This window comes from Neltuma alba, unplaced genomic scaffold (genome assembly GCF_004799145.2).
Source record: "Neltuma alba isolate B1F8T4 unplaced genomic scaffold, ASM479914v2 tig00010915_pilon, whole genome shotgun sequence".
NCBI lineage: Eukaryota > Viridiplantae > Streptophyta > Magnoliopsida > Fabales > Fabaceae > Neltuma > Neltuma alba.
The window spans coordinates 16,951-34,164 of NW_021635692.1; the positions used below are offsets into that span (position 1 = coordinate 16,951).

General features: G+C 35.4%; 2 protein-coding genes across 2 annotated transcripts; both read right to left on the reverse strand.

Annotated features, from left to right (window-relative positions):
- Positions 1–23: 23 nt before the first annotated feature.
- LOC114759893 (fe-S cluster assembly factor HCF101, chloroplastic-like) lies at positions 24–7,123 on the reverse strand. The gene is made up of 15 exons (XM_028949121.1): positions 7,035–7,123; positions 6,811–6,948; positions 5,227–5,369; positions 5,089–5,139; positions 4,634–4,789; positions 4,148–4,291; positions 3,921–4,063; positions 3,572–3,641; positions 3,293–3,388; positions 2,967–3,056; positions 2,776–2,829; positions 2,218–2,341; positions 1,697–1,821; positions 1,139–1,261; positions 24–544 (listed from the first exon to the last, which is right to left on the reverse strand). The coding sequence occupies exons 1-15, from the start codon at positions 7,099–7,101 to the stop codon at positions 473–475; spliced, it is 1,596 nt and encodes a 531-aa protein (XP_028804954.1). The 5' UTR covers positions 7,102–7,123; the 3' UTR covers positions 24–472.
- A 1,856-nt stretch (positions 7,124–8,979) lies between these two features.
- Positions 8,980–15,311, reverse strand: LOC114759891 (VIN3-like protein 1). Its single transcript, XM_028949120.1, has 5 exons — positions 15,169–15,311; positions 14,057–14,123; positions 11,508–12,129; positions 10,757–11,067; positions 8,980–10,664 (listed from the first exon to the last, which is right to left on the reverse strand). The coding sequence occupies exons 2-5, from the start codon at positions 14,085–14,087 to the stop codon at positions 9,475–9,477; spliced, it is 2,154 nt and encodes a 717-aa protein (XP_028804953.1). The 5' UTR covers positions 14,088–14,123; positions 15,169–15,311; the 3' UTR covers positions 8,980–9,474.
- Positions 15,312–17,214: the final 1,903 nt, after the last annotated feature.

Sequence of the window (17,214 nt, forward strand, 5' to 3'; positions counted from 1 at the left end):
AAGTTTAACTACCAAACCTTTTCCTCAAAATTAAAAAGGAAACTAATTGACGTACTAGTAAAATTAAGACATCATTACTGTTTATAAAACATAAATAAGCGACCCATCACCCATGTCAGGTTCTATGAAAATCTCCCCCCCCCCCCCGGGGCGGCGGGAGAGATGAACCATTACATATATGAGCTAACTGATGGTAAACATGTGTATTCTAGCCCTCAAGTTGTACGTGGTATTGAAAGATACATGGAAGAGAAGCGTGTATGCTCTACTCGGGGGAACAAAGAGTAAAGCACAAAAAATTGAAGAGCACGGATATTATTCTTAAGGCAACGTAGAAATCATAGAATAATCGTATCAAATCAAACCCTACTGATGGCAATAAATATATCGAGAAGGAGGAAGACTAAGTTGAAGGCTTCTTGGAGCTATCACACAGGAAAGATTCCAGCTCGTGATTTCAATAGCCAAAACATCACAACTGACCCGTCAGCTGAGGAACGTCAACTAGCCGTTCTATTGTCTGCAGTTGATCATACGGAGCAATCTGCATGTACAGCAGAAGTAATAAATGATGTTTAGAAGGCAGGGCACAGTTATATAAATCTAAGCAACTAAATCAATGATAAAATGAGGAATCCAGTACGTGAAACTATAGCTCATATTCATAAAGATGCTGAATATAAAATCTGGAAGATGGCTTGGCATTTTAGGTATCCATCTATTGCTCTTTATGTAAGCTTCTAGAAAGCATGGACCCCTGGCACAACAATATATAAAGTATTTGTATGTAATTTAAACCATCGGATATTGTTGGGCGTTTTATCAAATACATTTGACAAATAAGGTCACTACTGTTTCGTGTCTCAGTGATTTGCAGGTGCTTTTCATTGCTTGCATGAAGCGGGACAATAAGGCATAGATATGTGTGTGTAAATGAAAAGTTGTCCACCAAAAGAAGTCATAGAGAACGACCTTGTTCAAAAAGACATATTCAATGTATATATGGGGAGATATTTGCATCTAGCTTAATTGTGAAGATGATACGGAAACAGTACAAGTTGCTTGACAGCTAATTTACTTCTAGGACTTCGGCTTCCTATAGTGAAAATAATAGCATCTAACATGCCGTATCATTCACCTGGTTAAATCCATCAGGCCAAGTTATTGAAACAGCATAATTTCCCATGGGCCGGATTTCTTCTGGTTCAATATCTTCAGGAACATCAGCATACTGCAATTTCTGCTCCCCTGTCCATTCATCCTGTTCAATTAAGATTACCCGCTGATGAGATTAAGGCCATAACATGTGGTTCATCCAGAAAACACAAAACCATAGGATGTGAAAGATTGTGAATGCACGGATTTGTGCCAAACACGGATGATCAGTCAAGGTACAGCTTATTTTAAGTCTTTCTATCTTTCTGATGAAGCAGACATGAAAAGGTACAAATTACTTCATCCCTAAAACTGTTTTATAACAGGTGACATGTAATTCCACCGTTACTCCAAAAGGATTACTCCATTATCACCTATACTAAGATGCATGCCTTTGGAGGGGTACCATAAAGCTTGCGTTGCTGTTGGTGGAAACAAGTAAAAGTGCAGCAACCAAAATGCTATGTACAGCTTAAATTAAATGACATTTTATTTTGGATTTAAAAAAAAATTGTAACTTTGCTCTTAAATATCAGCTTACCACACTCTGAGCAGAGCGATCATTCCGTCTGACTGTTGCTGGATGTAAAAAAAATTCTTCATCTGAATCTGGTACCTTCACTTTAATTGCCTTAATTGATTTATCATAGGTGACAGCAGTTGAAACTGAATTGAAAGCAAAATGTTTTTCAATAAAAGAAAAGTTAAATCGAATAAGTTAAAGAAACTACAATTTCGCACCCATATGACACAATAAGGAATTACATGTTTAGGATGTTCTTACAGTAGCCATAATTCATGATAAGCCCGGAGTACCTCTCAGCAAACTAGAAATTCATGGACTTAAGAAAAGGTTTAAAAAATCTAATTTACGCAGTCAGGTTTTCAGAATTTTCATGTAAAGAAATAAAAAGCGAAACAGTTTTGCAGTTAATCACCAAACAAGATATTACAGTTACGTGCATACATGAAGAACTAGCTAATACTTTTTATTAAAAAAGAACTAGCTGATACTGATTTACTGGAATCTTCCAAAATATTAAAAACCACACACAGCATTACCTTGTTGGCGAATCTTGGCACATTGTTGCACAACACAGACTCCTAGATTCTGGAAAGTTTTAGCAACCTCACCAAGAGGATCAGCAGCCACTTCAGGCATCCCACTATCTCCAGAAGTAGATAGCTGTGATAACTAGGTCTGTAAATACTCGAAATACACTTAACTCCTGTCTCATTTTCGTTTTGCATTTTGCATTATGTAATGACCTTAAAGAATGGCGTAAACAGTTTGTAAAATTGGCTATGCAATTGAAGTTTAATGTAAAACAATGCGACTTTAAGAATTCAAAAGTCTTCAACCACAATTGCATGTACTTTTTGCAGTGTACCAGTTTCAGACAACTGTCAAAAATCCAGCCCTGATTCTACCAAAAATATACTATTCAACAAGTATAATACGATTATTTTCTTTATACACACACACCCCCCCCCCCCCCCCCAAAAAAAAAAAAACAGCTATTAATTGGGCTGAGGTAACATGATGGGTTAATTAACACAAATAAAAAGTATGACCAGAGCACAGTAATTTGAAAACCAAAATCCGGGCATAAGACATACAGTTGGCCTAATGGGAAGATCAAATAGATGAGGTATTCCAAACTGCTGGACGACCTGGAAGCATGATCAAACCAGTGAAAAGTGTCACAATTAATACACTAAAATTTGTCTTGCATTAACTAGCAAAAATAGGTATGTTTTTCCTCATTAAGTTTAATGAAGAGAACAAAAGAATTACAGAATATTCATGCCTGAGAACCTGAACCTCTACCGAATGGGTAATATCGTTTTCCATCAGCATCAAAATGAGACATGTTCTCAACAACAGCAACACACGGCACCTTATGCATAAACAAACAAGAAATATATGTCAATATCAACAGTGGACAGCGTATCAAATATAAGTTATTCTAATGATATGATTAGAAAGTACATTGATATGCCCTTTTTTTTGGAAAAATGGCAAAAAGAGGAAGGATAAAAAATAAAAAAAACAACAGTTACAAGCCTATGAGCTAAAAAAAAAAAAACGATAATATACTAGAATGTTAAGGTCGTTCTATTGCACAATAGCCACCTTAAGTTTTGAAAACATGCGAACTCCCTTTGCAACATCAATGAATGCTAGCTTTTGAGGAGTAGTGACAATTACAGCAGCAGTTAATGGAACCACCTGAAGAAATAACGGACCCATGTCAAATTTTGTGAGAATAAAGTATTAGAGAACAACTTTGGGTATATAGGATTCATGGGCAGCCAGAATGTATTTCACAACAATAAAATAAATGAACAATGAGTAAGAAAAATGAGTATGATTCTAGTCCATAAAACCAGGGAAGAAGGGCAAAAGCAGGACCTGGCATAAGGTCAGTTGAATATCTCCAGTTCCAGGGGGCATGTCAATAACAAGGTAATCTAGCTCGCCCCTGCATTGAACAAGTCAAGATTACATATCAAGCAGAACCAATTAAATTCTGAACTAATTTCAGAAGTGGATCAGAATTAAAGGTTATATATCAAGCAGAGACCATTTAATCTTCAATCCAAATTCGGGAGTGGATCAAAAAGTCAGCTTGAAATTTATAGACATGTCTTTTATAAGTCAACACAAAATTTTATACAATGGCAAGGACCATTTAACTCTAATAGCATACTATTTTTGGCCTTTTCAATCCTAAATAAATTATATTCTCAGAGCAGCATACCACTCAGTAGTAGTCAAAAGTTGGTTAATAACTCCAGAAACCATTGGACCTCGCATTATTGCACGTCCTTGTCCAGCAAAGCCGAAAGAGACCAACTTGACTCCCATGTATTCAGTTGGAATTATGGTGCTCTTCTCTGGGTTCTACAGTTACAACCAGATCAATTAGTTTGCAGCACTTCACTCGACTGAAAGTAAAAGATCAATTGATTGTTTTTCTTATATTACCATTTCCAACAGTCGATTTTCAGGAGAGACCATTGTTGGTAAACTTGGACCATAAACGTCAGCATCAAATATACCAACTCTAGCCCCCATACCAGCCAGAGTGTATGCTAGATTCACAGCAACAGTTGATTTTCCCACACCCCCCTGCAAGTTTTGATGCATATAATTCAGGATGGGAAATTGAATTTGGGAAAACAAATTGACTCACATTTCAGACAAGAGGTCTTCAAAATTTAAAATTCTAGTTGAAACAGAATAGTTGGTATTTTGGTATCAAAACCATCGCATTTATTAGAAAATTATAAAGCAAATGGGTATTTTTCTCTGATAACACAGAATATCTTTGTTTGTATCCATTTGAGGAATAAAAAATTCTGAAAGCAATATTTCCTAGCTTTACAAGAGGAAAAAATACACAAGATCTTGAAAAATAGCTTAACATAACCAGATCTGAAAATGATGAAAGAAAACCCCCTAAAGGTCAACCTTGCAACTGGAGACAGCGACAATATTTGAAATTGTCTGTAGACCTGCCGGAAGTTGCCCTGCAAATATAGGTTTGGCTGGTTGTGCTGACATTGTGACTTTCACATTTTTTACCCAGGGGAGCATTGCCACCACCTCATTTGCCTTCTGCTCAAACTGCCATTCATGTATATTCATTTACAGTCTCTTCATCACATCAGACCTCAAACATCATGCTTAAAGAAGGGGAAATAGGATTTGGACAAACTGCTGAGATCTCACAAAATACATTGGTGAATATGCTAGTAGTGTTATGTGATACCTAGTAAGAAATAGAAATAAATACTAATCTATGATATATTAAAAATGCATGGAATATTTTATTTTATTGTCACTCCTATGAAATGAATCCAACTAAGTCTACCACTCTAACCTACATTAGTTGTTGCTCAAAAAATGGTAATTTTGTCATTTACCATGTCCTTGATTGGACATGCTGGTGTAGTGAGCTCTAGCCGAAAGGACACCTGAGATTCAAAGTAAGAAAAAAATTGGTAAGAACAGTGTTATTTACATGCGTATTGCAGAAAATTTCAGGTCCATGCTTTTAAGACCTCTCCTAGAGTTTCCTCAATCTGAAGATCTTTCACAAATCCACATGTAACAATATCTGTTCCAAAGTCTGGATCAATGATCTGAGACAAGGCTTTCAACACATCATGCTCAGCTGTGCCAGTTGATGCTTCAGAAGCTCCAGCTGCATATTTTACAAAGAACCATATGAACTTGAAGTGGCTAGAATATCAACCACCACGGACTCAAGGAAAAACTACGACTTTCTCAAATGATAACTTATGAGTATCAGTTACTTTGTGTGGATAAAACAACCAGTTAGGGCATGTTTCTTTTTCAAAACAAGCTTTTCTGCAGGGGGAAATCTTCAACATTGTCCACTACACGAAGATGCAATCACCATCCTTAAACAAAACCTTGAGAGCCTGTCCAAAACTCTGTTTGTGAGAAGCAATAATTTGTTGCTTCTTATAAATGTACGTTTAGTGGCTACTAAACAGACGAGCAAACAGGCTATGAGTTGTTAGACTGAAGACAACATTTCGAATCTGTATTCCATATGAATGTCTCATCAGACTGACATAATTTTCATCCTAAACAATTTCAACAGTCCATGTAATGTAGGATATCACTAGTCTTAAACCATATTAGCATGCAAAAGAAGGTTTTTGTGCTTAAATAAGACTCTGAAATAGCACATAGTTCTCATGATAGCAGAGATTCAGGCCATTAAACTCACTCTGAAGCCTGACCAGACCCTAAACTCTCATAAGGTTTTAGCTGGATGCTAATACCCATTTGGGCCATATTAACAACTTGTCAAATTGTCCCATAAACACATATGATGATCGTGATGTTTGAAAAATTGTCAAATTGTTTCAAGCCAAAATGCCAGGGAGCTGAAAATTGGGAATATTACAAGACGCAGATAGTATAAGGCAATTTTGGCTGCTGTCCCCTATCGAAAGTAATACATTTCAAAGAGGCCCAAGCACACCATAGGGCATATTAGACCAAGTTTTTAGAATGGAAAAGATGGGATCTGAACTAGGCATTAAAAGAAGAACCCGCAATTCACAGTACAAAATGTCATCAATTCACCTCAAACTCCAAAAGTATCCGAATCTTCCCCTCTAGCAACTTCTCTAAAATAATAAAAATTCTCTTAACAAACAGGGTGTACTCTAGAAAATGTAAAGTGAATTACCAATTACCGTTGAAGGCAGAATCAATTATTTAGATTTTTATAACGTATGGGAACAGACTTTTTAATTCTCTCATCAATGGTAACCCACTGGCACTTCACTCTTAAAAGAGCAACCTGCAAATTGAAGCCGAATCTGAACATTTGGTAACAACTAACAAAACTAAGATTTGATCAAGCTGCGACATAAATATGTACAAGCTCGTAGGAAACTAATACGAACACTCCTTTTTTTTTTTTTTGTGCACCTTTGAAAGGAAGACACTGAATAGCCTTAGCAGTATATTATTTCACAAAAGCCCTTATTCATTATTCTAATAAGCTTCGCTGATAATCAACAAGTGAGGCTATAGTTGTCACCACCTCGACTACTAGCAAAACTATCTTTTGTCTGGCAAGCAAAAATTAAAAGGCAAATTACCTTCAACAGAAGCAGCTCTCGCTTCACTAGAGCTCAAAATGGCCCTTTTATAAGACGTCCATGTTAAATTGTGGCCCCTTCTAGGCCGAAATGACACATTGATAGCAAATAATGAAGAAGACTTCACCGTGAGCAATCCTGCAAGAAGAATCCGAATCCCATAATATAGGCAGCAAGAGAAAGATTGGACAGTAGGAATCTGAAGCAGTTCGTGTAGAACTCACCTCTTAGCTGTGCGTTTGAGCTTCGCAAGGAAAGGTGAGGTGAGGATGGAGCATGTAGAAGTTGCATTATCGCGAGAGAAAAGAGAAAGACTCGAAGGAAACCAGAGCCAGAGGCGAACGACAGTTTGCGGACCTCATCTTTCAGTTGGTGTTATTATTTAAAAATTTAATTTAATCCGTTTGCAGGGCCAGAATAATTAATTAATTAATTGAATTAATTTTTGTCCATGAACGACACCGCATGTATGCCCCAATTAAACAAAAATAATAATAAATGTATCGGATAAGAGGTCCCCATGGAGCTTATAAAATGCTAGCTCAGTGCTTAATACTACCTTCGTCCTGTTTATATAAATAGAAGTCTTATAAATATGACAGTAAAAAGTATAAAAATTAGTTGATTAATTTAAATAAATTGAAAAAGTTAGTTGTTTGTAATAAATAAGTATTATTATTTTTTAAAATATTCTTACTAATCAAGTGTCATTTAATGAAACATTTAACATTTATAACTACTACAAAGCCTATCTTTAAAAAAAATAGATAAATATGAAAGACAAAATAAATTGGGATCTTATATTGAGGACTAAATTAAAAGTCAAACAAACTCTTATATTAAAAACTGGAAGTAGTAAAAGACTAAGACTATGTAATTAGTCAATTAATCAATTAACTGATTTTTTTAATCTTTCGCCTGAAATCATTTTTGCTTATTTACTGGAAAGACTATGAGTAGCCTTCGCAGCATCTCATTCCCTTGTTATAGTTAGCTTGATCAACTTTAAGCCTACCTTGGTTATGATTGACTGCGTCACTACGAGACTGAAGGAGCTCAACTCAAATAAACACTCAGTAACAACTTTACGTAAATTAATAAAGTTGGCTAAAATTAGTTATTTTTTGTAAAATATTAAAATTATGCTTAATAAAATTTATTATATTATAAAATAAGCCAGAGTCCTTATAAGAAGGATTGTGAAGTTTTGTTTAATTGATGTAATTTAAATTTTGTATAAAAAAAAAAAGGAAAGAAAATATGCATCTCAGACCAAGTTGAGTTCAGATCTTTCATGTTTAAAAGGTAAGCAGAAAAATTTCAGGGGAAAAATTGAATCCATGACAATATTATTTAAAGATTAATCACAGTTAAATTATTGCAAAAAAAAAAAAAGTTGTAATAAACAATGTGATTTTTTTTGGCAAATAACTCATTTTTGCAAGTGAAGATTCCGATTCCACAATGCATTAATATAGACTAACTCATCACATCATACCGCACTCACTACATTAAATTAAGCTCTCATTCTCCTACACGCGCAACTAGCAGCCACTTTGACATATTAAACGAAAATAATAACCTACTGATTTTTTTATTGATATTGTTTGATACTTCCATACATTTCACTGGTTCAAAAATTAGTGAAGGCGAGCACAAAAATGAGAACAAATTCTAGAAGACCTTATTATGATTTTGCTACTTTATAACAACCAAGGCTTTGAACTTCATGCCAAGATGTTATTTTTGCCTCCCAACTCCCAAGTCCTACCAGCTCTAGACGAGTATCCATGACTACAGCTTGAATTCTCTCCCACGTTGGAGAACATCCGTGAAAGAAACGACAAAAGGAAACAAAAGAAAAGAAAGGTCTCAACTCCCACACACGTCCACTTTATTTGTCACCCTCCAAACTCACACGAACTTCAACCAAAAATTCTGGAGGATTCTTGCACATATTTATTCATCAATAACATATAAGCAGCAACTCGTGTATGGTTTTGGAAACCACCAGAGCATTATTTGCTTGTACTAAAACTATCAGTTTTCAACATAAAACTAAACATGCAAGTAAGAAGCTTGTGTAGTTGGATAAAGAGAAGTTTTTAGTTCCCTCCGCTTGGCAGAGCAGGGTCAATGGAGGTTGCATCTCGAATCCAGACCATCAGATTGAAAAACTTGGAAAAAGCAACATTGTTTAGCATAGATGAGGCAGATCATTTCGTTTGAACAGGAATCTCTTCTTTCTTTCTTTTTTTTCCTTGGGGGGCGTGTTGTATAGAAGAATGGCAGGGAATGATAAAATCAGAGATAATTTCATCTGAATTCAAATGAAAGTAAAATAAATTCTAACATCTTCAATGATTAAATTCATAACTGAATAATTGCAGTAACTTGGAAAAAGTGAAATATCTTCTGAAATTTCACATCCAAAGGCCCTCCCTCCCACTAAAAATGAGTTACTGTCTCTGTAATCATCAATGCATATCCACTTAGCCAGACAAATTGTCTGCAATTAAAATGAATCACTTTGCTGGTGATTAATAGAAAAAATGCCTGTACATGGTAGGCAGAAACAATCAGAGGGAGACTTCCGGCTGTAAAATGGCAGGGCTTGATGTAAATACCAATCTTGTATAAAGAACAAGATTCAACGCTTGTAATTTAATGCCAAAGCTTACCACAGAATCCATTTCTTGGCCTCTTGTTAGATATAATATCAGAAAAAGAGTCAACCAGTTGTCCAGCCAAACTACTAGGGTCATCAATCAGAGTTTGAATATAGGTATTGACCACCCTACGTTCTTGCTCTGTTGACCTCAAACTAAACCACGTTAGCAATTTCAACCGAAATCCCTGCTTAATGTGGCCCTCACATTCTAGCCAACGAATTACTTTAACACAATACTCAAAGTTCTCATCCAGGGAACAAGATCCATCAGAAATGCGTAAAGGAGATCCATTTATCAAAGTGCTGTCACAATCATGAGTCTCTTCATTTGTGCTTGCCACTCTTTTCCTGCATGCAGCATCTACACGTGAATCAACAGCTGGCACTTCTCCAGTTGGCCTGTGGGTCCAGGTTTGCGAATCACCACTGCCATGGGATCTTGCTAAACCAACCTTCTCAATATCATGAGAAGCAGCATCATCATCAGCCCCAGTAGCCTGCTGCAAGGTGCAACCGTTATCTTCATCCCTAGAAGACTCAAAAGGTGGTGTTAATTCTTCATTTAAATCAGGAACTGAAACAACATTTAAATCAAGGCCTCTCGAAACTTTAGGCAATGTCTCTTCTGAATATTTAGGTCCGACCATTTCACTTCCTCCACAGCAATTTTTCACATCAGCACAGCAAAAACCCTCAAAGCAACCTTGTTCTTGAGCCCAAGCAAGGCGCAGAACTTTTCCAAGATCTCGAACCTTAAATCCACAGTCCGCCATTGTGGGATTGGGCTCCGTTTTGGGGTCAGAAGAAGTGCCTCCAGTTTTATGGTTCTCTTTATTATGATTCGGAGCAGCCAATGAAGAAGGATTTTTTCTAATTATTTCAATGCTCTTAGTGAAACACTTGGCCTCAGAATGACCCCGATCACATGTATCTGTGTAAGATACAATCCGAAATGTATATTCTGTGCAAGGTTGGAGGTTTGATATCAGAATCCTCCTCTGAGATTTCGGGAAAACACAAACAGGATCTTTAGTGTGCAGTTCCTCCCCACTTTTGTAATACCAGAGCTTGAAACCCTTGATGTCCTCAGAAGATGAATTAGACATTTCAATCAAAATGATTTTGACTGAGGAAGCCATCACCTCTTCAAAAACAAACTTGCAGGCAGCAGGGAGCGAACCTTCTGTAATTAAACAAAGCCATCATACATCAAGATAGTGAAACTTGATTGAAAAGCAAGATGAACTAAAGAAAACAAAAAGTATTAGTTTCAACCTCTGGAATCTGGATTTTCGCTGGAAACAGAGGCCAACCACTCGTCAGCTTTCTCAACAGCAAGGGAGCACAATTTCTGCACATCACTCGCAATAGAGAGTCTGCTGACAATGCCCCTTGCCATCTTGGCAGAAACACCATTAACTGGACCAACTTCTGTTTCCAGTTTAGCCTTCGCCTCTTGCACAATCTCATGGAGTTCTTTAAACCTTGAAGTCCCATTTAGAAGCCTGTAGCTCAAATATATTCTATAACAGAGTACATCAACACGTCGAGCATCCTTTGCTATACTTAGCTGCTTTCTCCAACATCTGTCATTAGGAACAGTAGCCACAAAATTAATCAACGCAGGTCTTAAACTTATGTTACCATGATGCAAGTTACAAATGGAAAAATGCATGATTTTTATTTATCCCAATTTCATATTTTATGATCAAACAAAAACACAGCAAGGCCATAGTGAAATTCATTTCCCAGAACAGGGGACATTAGAGATGGCAAAAACTGCAATTGTTGCATGCCTGCTTTACAGCTCCAAGCATGCATATGATGGAGAGAGAAGTGTATAGTACAAGTAAATTATTTCAAAAATTCATAGTAAATTCAGAAAGCTTATCAAGGAGTGATCTGTTCCTGCAAATTAAATCAGTTTAATAAAGGCCTCATTGAGTCTCTCCTTTCTTTTCTTTTCCTTTTTTAAAATCACCAGATGGGGGCATGCATGCACAACTCAGAAGGTAAAGAATATTACCCAAGTATCCCCGTAACTTTACCACAAGTTGCACAACAATAGCCACCATCTAGTTGCATCAATTGCCCATGATCAACAACTCCCACTTTTTCATGTTGGATGGCACACTCGATATGGCAAGATAACCCACAGGAATCACCCTGAGCAGATTCAGATGTGCAGACCAACCAAAGACTAGGATCCTTGTTATCATCAAAAAGGTGACAGATACAACAAGAGCACCTTCTACAAAATGTGTCGTCTATAGACAGAACAGCTCTACAGGCAGAATTTTTACAGATCCAGGAGTTTGTATGCCCAAAATCCGAAGACTGGTCAGGCGTTGGCAGGAGTCTTGTGGGATTTTCTCCCTTTCTATGTTGCTTTTTAGAGGACTGGTTACTGCTAGAAACCTTTTTTGAGTCCTGTTTCTTGGTTGCCTTACTTGACTTATTTTCAATCACCCTGCCTTTTGCTGAAATGTTCTTTTTGTCTTTATCAAAGCATGTCCGCAGAAGTTCCTTTTTTGGACCAGATTTAAGGAACTCCTGCAGGAGTTCTGGACTTCTTGAAGCATCATCTGAATGGCCATTTTTCTCTGGAGTGCTTTGCACGCTGGAAGAAAGGCTTTGAAGACCAGAAACTGTACAGTAATAACCAAACGTAAAATAAGTCTCAGCAACAACAATAGACAAGCTGCACTTTAGGAATAACAAAACCCAGATTCACAGACGAACATGATTGATTAAAGAGAAGAAGCAAAGGTAGAAAATTATCCCCGAACATCAACAATGCATGGTAAATAAATTTTTTGAATTCAGATCACCAAACAAAATCGCATGTAAGAGTAGTATAAGCAAAACTCATTTAATAACATTCTTTCTATAATTGACTCATCATGCAAGCAGACCAAGGTAATTTAAAAAGGAACAACCGTGCCAAGTTAGTTTTCCAATACAGAAGCACTAGCAGTCCAATTTATTAGTAGTTGACATTAAATCTGAAGTTATGTTGCAATTCCGGGCAAACTCTATCTCTAACACCTATATTATATGCTTGATTGAAAAAAAATCATTTGGACTTTGTTAGCCTCAATTACATAGACCCAGGAGCCAGGAAAGCTGCAAATCCAAAGAGCTAACTAAGCAGGGTCATTTGTCCACTTTGGCATCATTCATGCATCAAGAACTCTTGCTCAATTCCTCCAAAAGGCAGCAATCCACGTAAATTTACTATACAAATTAAAATAGCTTAATAATATAAAACATATTTAGCAAAGGACATCATGTAAATAAGTAGAGTATATGCACACGTGTTTGAGCCACTGCAGAGCAAAAGAGGCTACAGTAACAAATCTCAACAAGAAACAGATAGATTTTATGTTATCGTAAAGGGAGTTTACAAGTCATCAACCATCTCTGACAGGTTAAAATTGTACAGAAAATTATCTCCAGAAAACATGGCCAAGGTCAAATTTTCTCACCAAAAGACAGCATTTACACCTCAGGAAGAGGGAATAAACGAGGCAACAAAATAAACATGCATGCAAAAAGGCAGTTTCACAATAATCCAAACAACCAAAAAATAAATAGAGGAAGAGTACTAGGGAAATTGAAACCAAGAAATCAATAACTCATAAAAGAGTAGATACTTCGATAATCCAGAGTGGCAAGCCATATGCATAAAGTTTATCAAAATGTGCAGAATTTATCATGTTGGCAGTTCAGCTAGCTATAATTTGTTGATCTGAAACCGCCAATATTCAGCAGCAACCAATGTAAATTGATGAAACCAGTCACAATCTACTACTTATATTTAAACGGGGAAGAATACATGTCCCTTATGCTTTATATTTATGCTAAATCAACAACAAAAGCATAAATTAGTGCTAATAAAAAAGGGAATATTATTAAGTGATCAAATCCACAACAAAATATGCTGAATATTAAGAGAACAAAGCAATAAAAAAGGGATATCATTAAAGAATATTTCAAGCTAAAAAGGGATGGATGGCCCATGGCATCGTACAAAACAGAGATTATTTTAAGGTAAAATATAATTTAATACAACTGAAAACATATTTTATTGATAGAAAGCTCAGATAGGGTTTGTGAACAGACTGTGCAGCCACTGCTTGAGTTGTTGTTAAAACACGTTATAATTAATAAGTCCCTTACACAGCATAATTCATGCTATTCATACTACTTGACTGAAGAACACCACATAGGTCTGTTTTTAATTTAATATGACATAATTCCAAATAGAAACAAGAATAACGGAGAACGCAGTCCAATATTTCCCAGAGCCACAGACACAGTTGCCTTCTAAAGCTCTACTAAACTGAAAAACCTCACAACAGTGAAAGAATAAGAGAGCAGAGACTAACAATCATGTTTTCAGTAATTAACAGTATCTTATACCATACAGGAAATTTTAACTAATATCACATTGGTTTTTTACTCTGAGGAAATATCGAGACAGCATATTAGGTATTTTAACCATGAAAATGCTTTAGCAGAACATTGTTCTAACTATTAAGAGTGCAGACTTGAAAGTGAGCTCAAACATACCTTTAGCAAGGAACTTTTCTTCTAAATCCATTCACAAAAGCTCAACACTAAGATGAATGGCCCTTTTCTGACAAAAGAAGAGAAATCATGTCAGAGGTGTGTCATAAGCTGATGAGCAAGAAGATCAACGTGGAGTCTTGCATGAGTTATAACCTTGCTTGATTTCCAAGGAATAGAATAAGTAAGCTAGTTAGTAGAGTCTAATGGTTATGCAGCAAAGAAAAGGAAATTATTTAACCAATTTTAAGAGCTATTAGCTTGAGTTAGAAATTAGGACTCCTAAAATCAAACAATAACTATCACCACTGTTAAAGCTGAACTTCTGTTTAGGATTGTCTCTACATTTTTCCCATATCAAAGAAAAAGTAACGATTTTTCACGGGTGCCATGGCAATCCAAATACTCTAATACCAGAATGTGGTTGACGAACTGAACACAATAGGCCAGAGAGAGTACATATGATAGTACAATGTGGGGATTGAAAAATTAATAAAAATTTATTCTAACTAAATTACAACCATAGACTCATCAAAATTTCAAACAAATCATACCCCCCTCCAAAAAAAAAAAATCATTTCTTCCCTATTTGCAGCCTACAATGCCTCATCCAAAATATTTAAAATATTAAGGAAAACGTTGAAAAAAGAGCACAGAATTCTCCGCACTTAAAGGGGGAAAATTGAAGAAGAAAATCCTGCCTTTTCATATAAATGAAAATTCTAAAATGGAAAATAATGTAATATGCAGAAACATTCAACGAACATAACATAGAGAGACGACTAGAACCAGAATAAAATCGCAAATATCCTGATGTGTGGTTTTTCCCATATGCATTGTGCACATTAACAAGAAGGGAATTTGAGGAAGCTTTCAGAAAGCATATATAAACCATTTCGATACAGAAGATAAAAGAGAAGAAAAGCTCAGATTTTTACAAAATTATCAATGGAAAAGAAGCATAATTTGATAACAGAAAACAAACCAGGAATATAAAGAAAGCTAAGAAAAACAAGGACGAATCTGCGGAGAAAAAGAGTCGAAAATACACAAAAAGAATAAGTATTTTTCAGAAAAGAAAAGAAGAAGCTGAGAAAAGGATCTGCAGGGAGCACCTGAAGCGAATGATGACGAATCAAGGGTTTTTGCGGAGCAAAGCTAAGAAATTAGCTCCGAAAGAGCATGAATCCAAACAGGAAATTCTTCCTTGTTAGTTGGTTCAAAGAGGGGGAGAGAGAGGAACTTGTACGAGTCGTTCACGTTTTAGAGAGGTGAGGGAGCAGAAGGGAACTCACGCGCGGAGGGACAGCGTGTGAGAACATGTGTTAGTTTGAAAGCCAGGGTTTAGTTCTGCTGCACCTGCACGGTTTCGGGCACCCTCCTCCCCCCTATCTACCCACCGTACTCAATTTTAAATATCTTGAATGGACATAATTACCCCGCTGGAGTCAAAAGTGATCACAATAAAATTTAACAAAAAAGCATAGGATAGTCAACGTGGGAAAAAATAGAAATGTGAAGAACAGAGAATTGTGAAAAAAAATTTTCACAATATCATCCATAAATAACTATCTTAAAATTTTGCACATACTTTACTAATAAAACATTTTAATGAAATTCTAAAATAGGTTAAAAAACTTAGAGAATCTAATCAAATATACTATGTGGCAAAATTTATACTCCTCCGGTCCTAATTATAAGACCCAATTGACTTATTTGAGGAGATTAAGGAAGTAAGTTAAGTTGGTTATTTATAATAAATAAGTGTTGTCATTCCTAAAATATCCTTGCTAATTAAGTATATTGGCTAAAACTATCATTATTAGAAGGATTATCTTGGAAAAAAATGCATAAATATAAGAGACAAAATGGATTGGGTCTTATAATTAGGACCAAATAAAAAGTCAAATTGGGTCTTATAATAAGGACCGGAGGAGTATATACTTATCTTTCTCCACTTTTGCTAAGATCAAGCGTAGCGTGCTGAAATTTATATAATTTATAAAAGTGTATAGTCTTAATAAAGATAATATTTATATTAATTTTCTTATATTTATGATATCAAGTTCTCCATACATTTTAGTTTTGAAATATTAATATTTAATAGCATTTAATTATAAATTCGCATAAAAATGACTATAAAAAATTTAACCTAAATTTTAGTCAATTTTTTATTTATTATGAAGAGTTTCCTTTTTTTTTGCCAACAAAAAGTTTCCAGTTATACATATTCACACCTCCTGATTTTAAAAGCAAGACACACAATAATGAATAAAATAAATATAAGTGATTTAATGTCCCTTCCTCAATAAATCTTTATAGCTTATACACGTGTCAACAGCAGCTGGAAGGGGTTCACTATTATTTACCAAGGGCAATAACGTCCAGGAGAAATTGCGTGTGTATGAATGAAGTGGAAAAGGAATAAGAAGAATTTAAAAAAAATAACCGTGACTTTAGCTAGGTCTGCTCCGGCTGAAAAAGTACATAAAGTGGCGATTCCTCATGTCATTGGTCCGTATGCGCTCCACCCTATTTACTGCGCGTGAACTTACCATTATCCATAAAAAATTGCTTATTTATTTTTGTTTTTATTTGTGCGCCTCTTTCCGTCGTACTATTTATTTGTTCATGATTTTAAAAAAAAAATGAACCTCGGGAACGTTTGCTTAAGAATTATTGAATATTTTATTTAATCCGAAAATATGAGACTCTTTTCCATTTTGGTTCCACAGGCCCTTTAGCCTAAATTAGGTAATTACACGTAGGTGGATTCTTCCATTTTCAATCCAGATCAGGCACAATATATAACAATAATTGTTAATTATTAATACTTAAATAATTAATTTATTCAAATATAGAATTCTTAAATATAAAAGTTAACGAAGTATTCATTTTAATACTAAATATAAAATCTTAATTTATTTTTTTTATTTGGTCAAAAGTTTTTTCTTTCCACTGAGAGTGCAAATAATTTTTTGCTCTTTCAGCAAGTGTATTTTCCATAGATTCAAACTTGTGTTTTTCTTCTTAGAGAATAAAGTCACTTACCACCTCAACTAACTGTTTGTTGATAAATCTCAATATAATATCCCGTCCCAGTTATATACTTTTCAATGTAAATAATTAAAGGAGATATTTTCAAAAAAAAAATCAATATG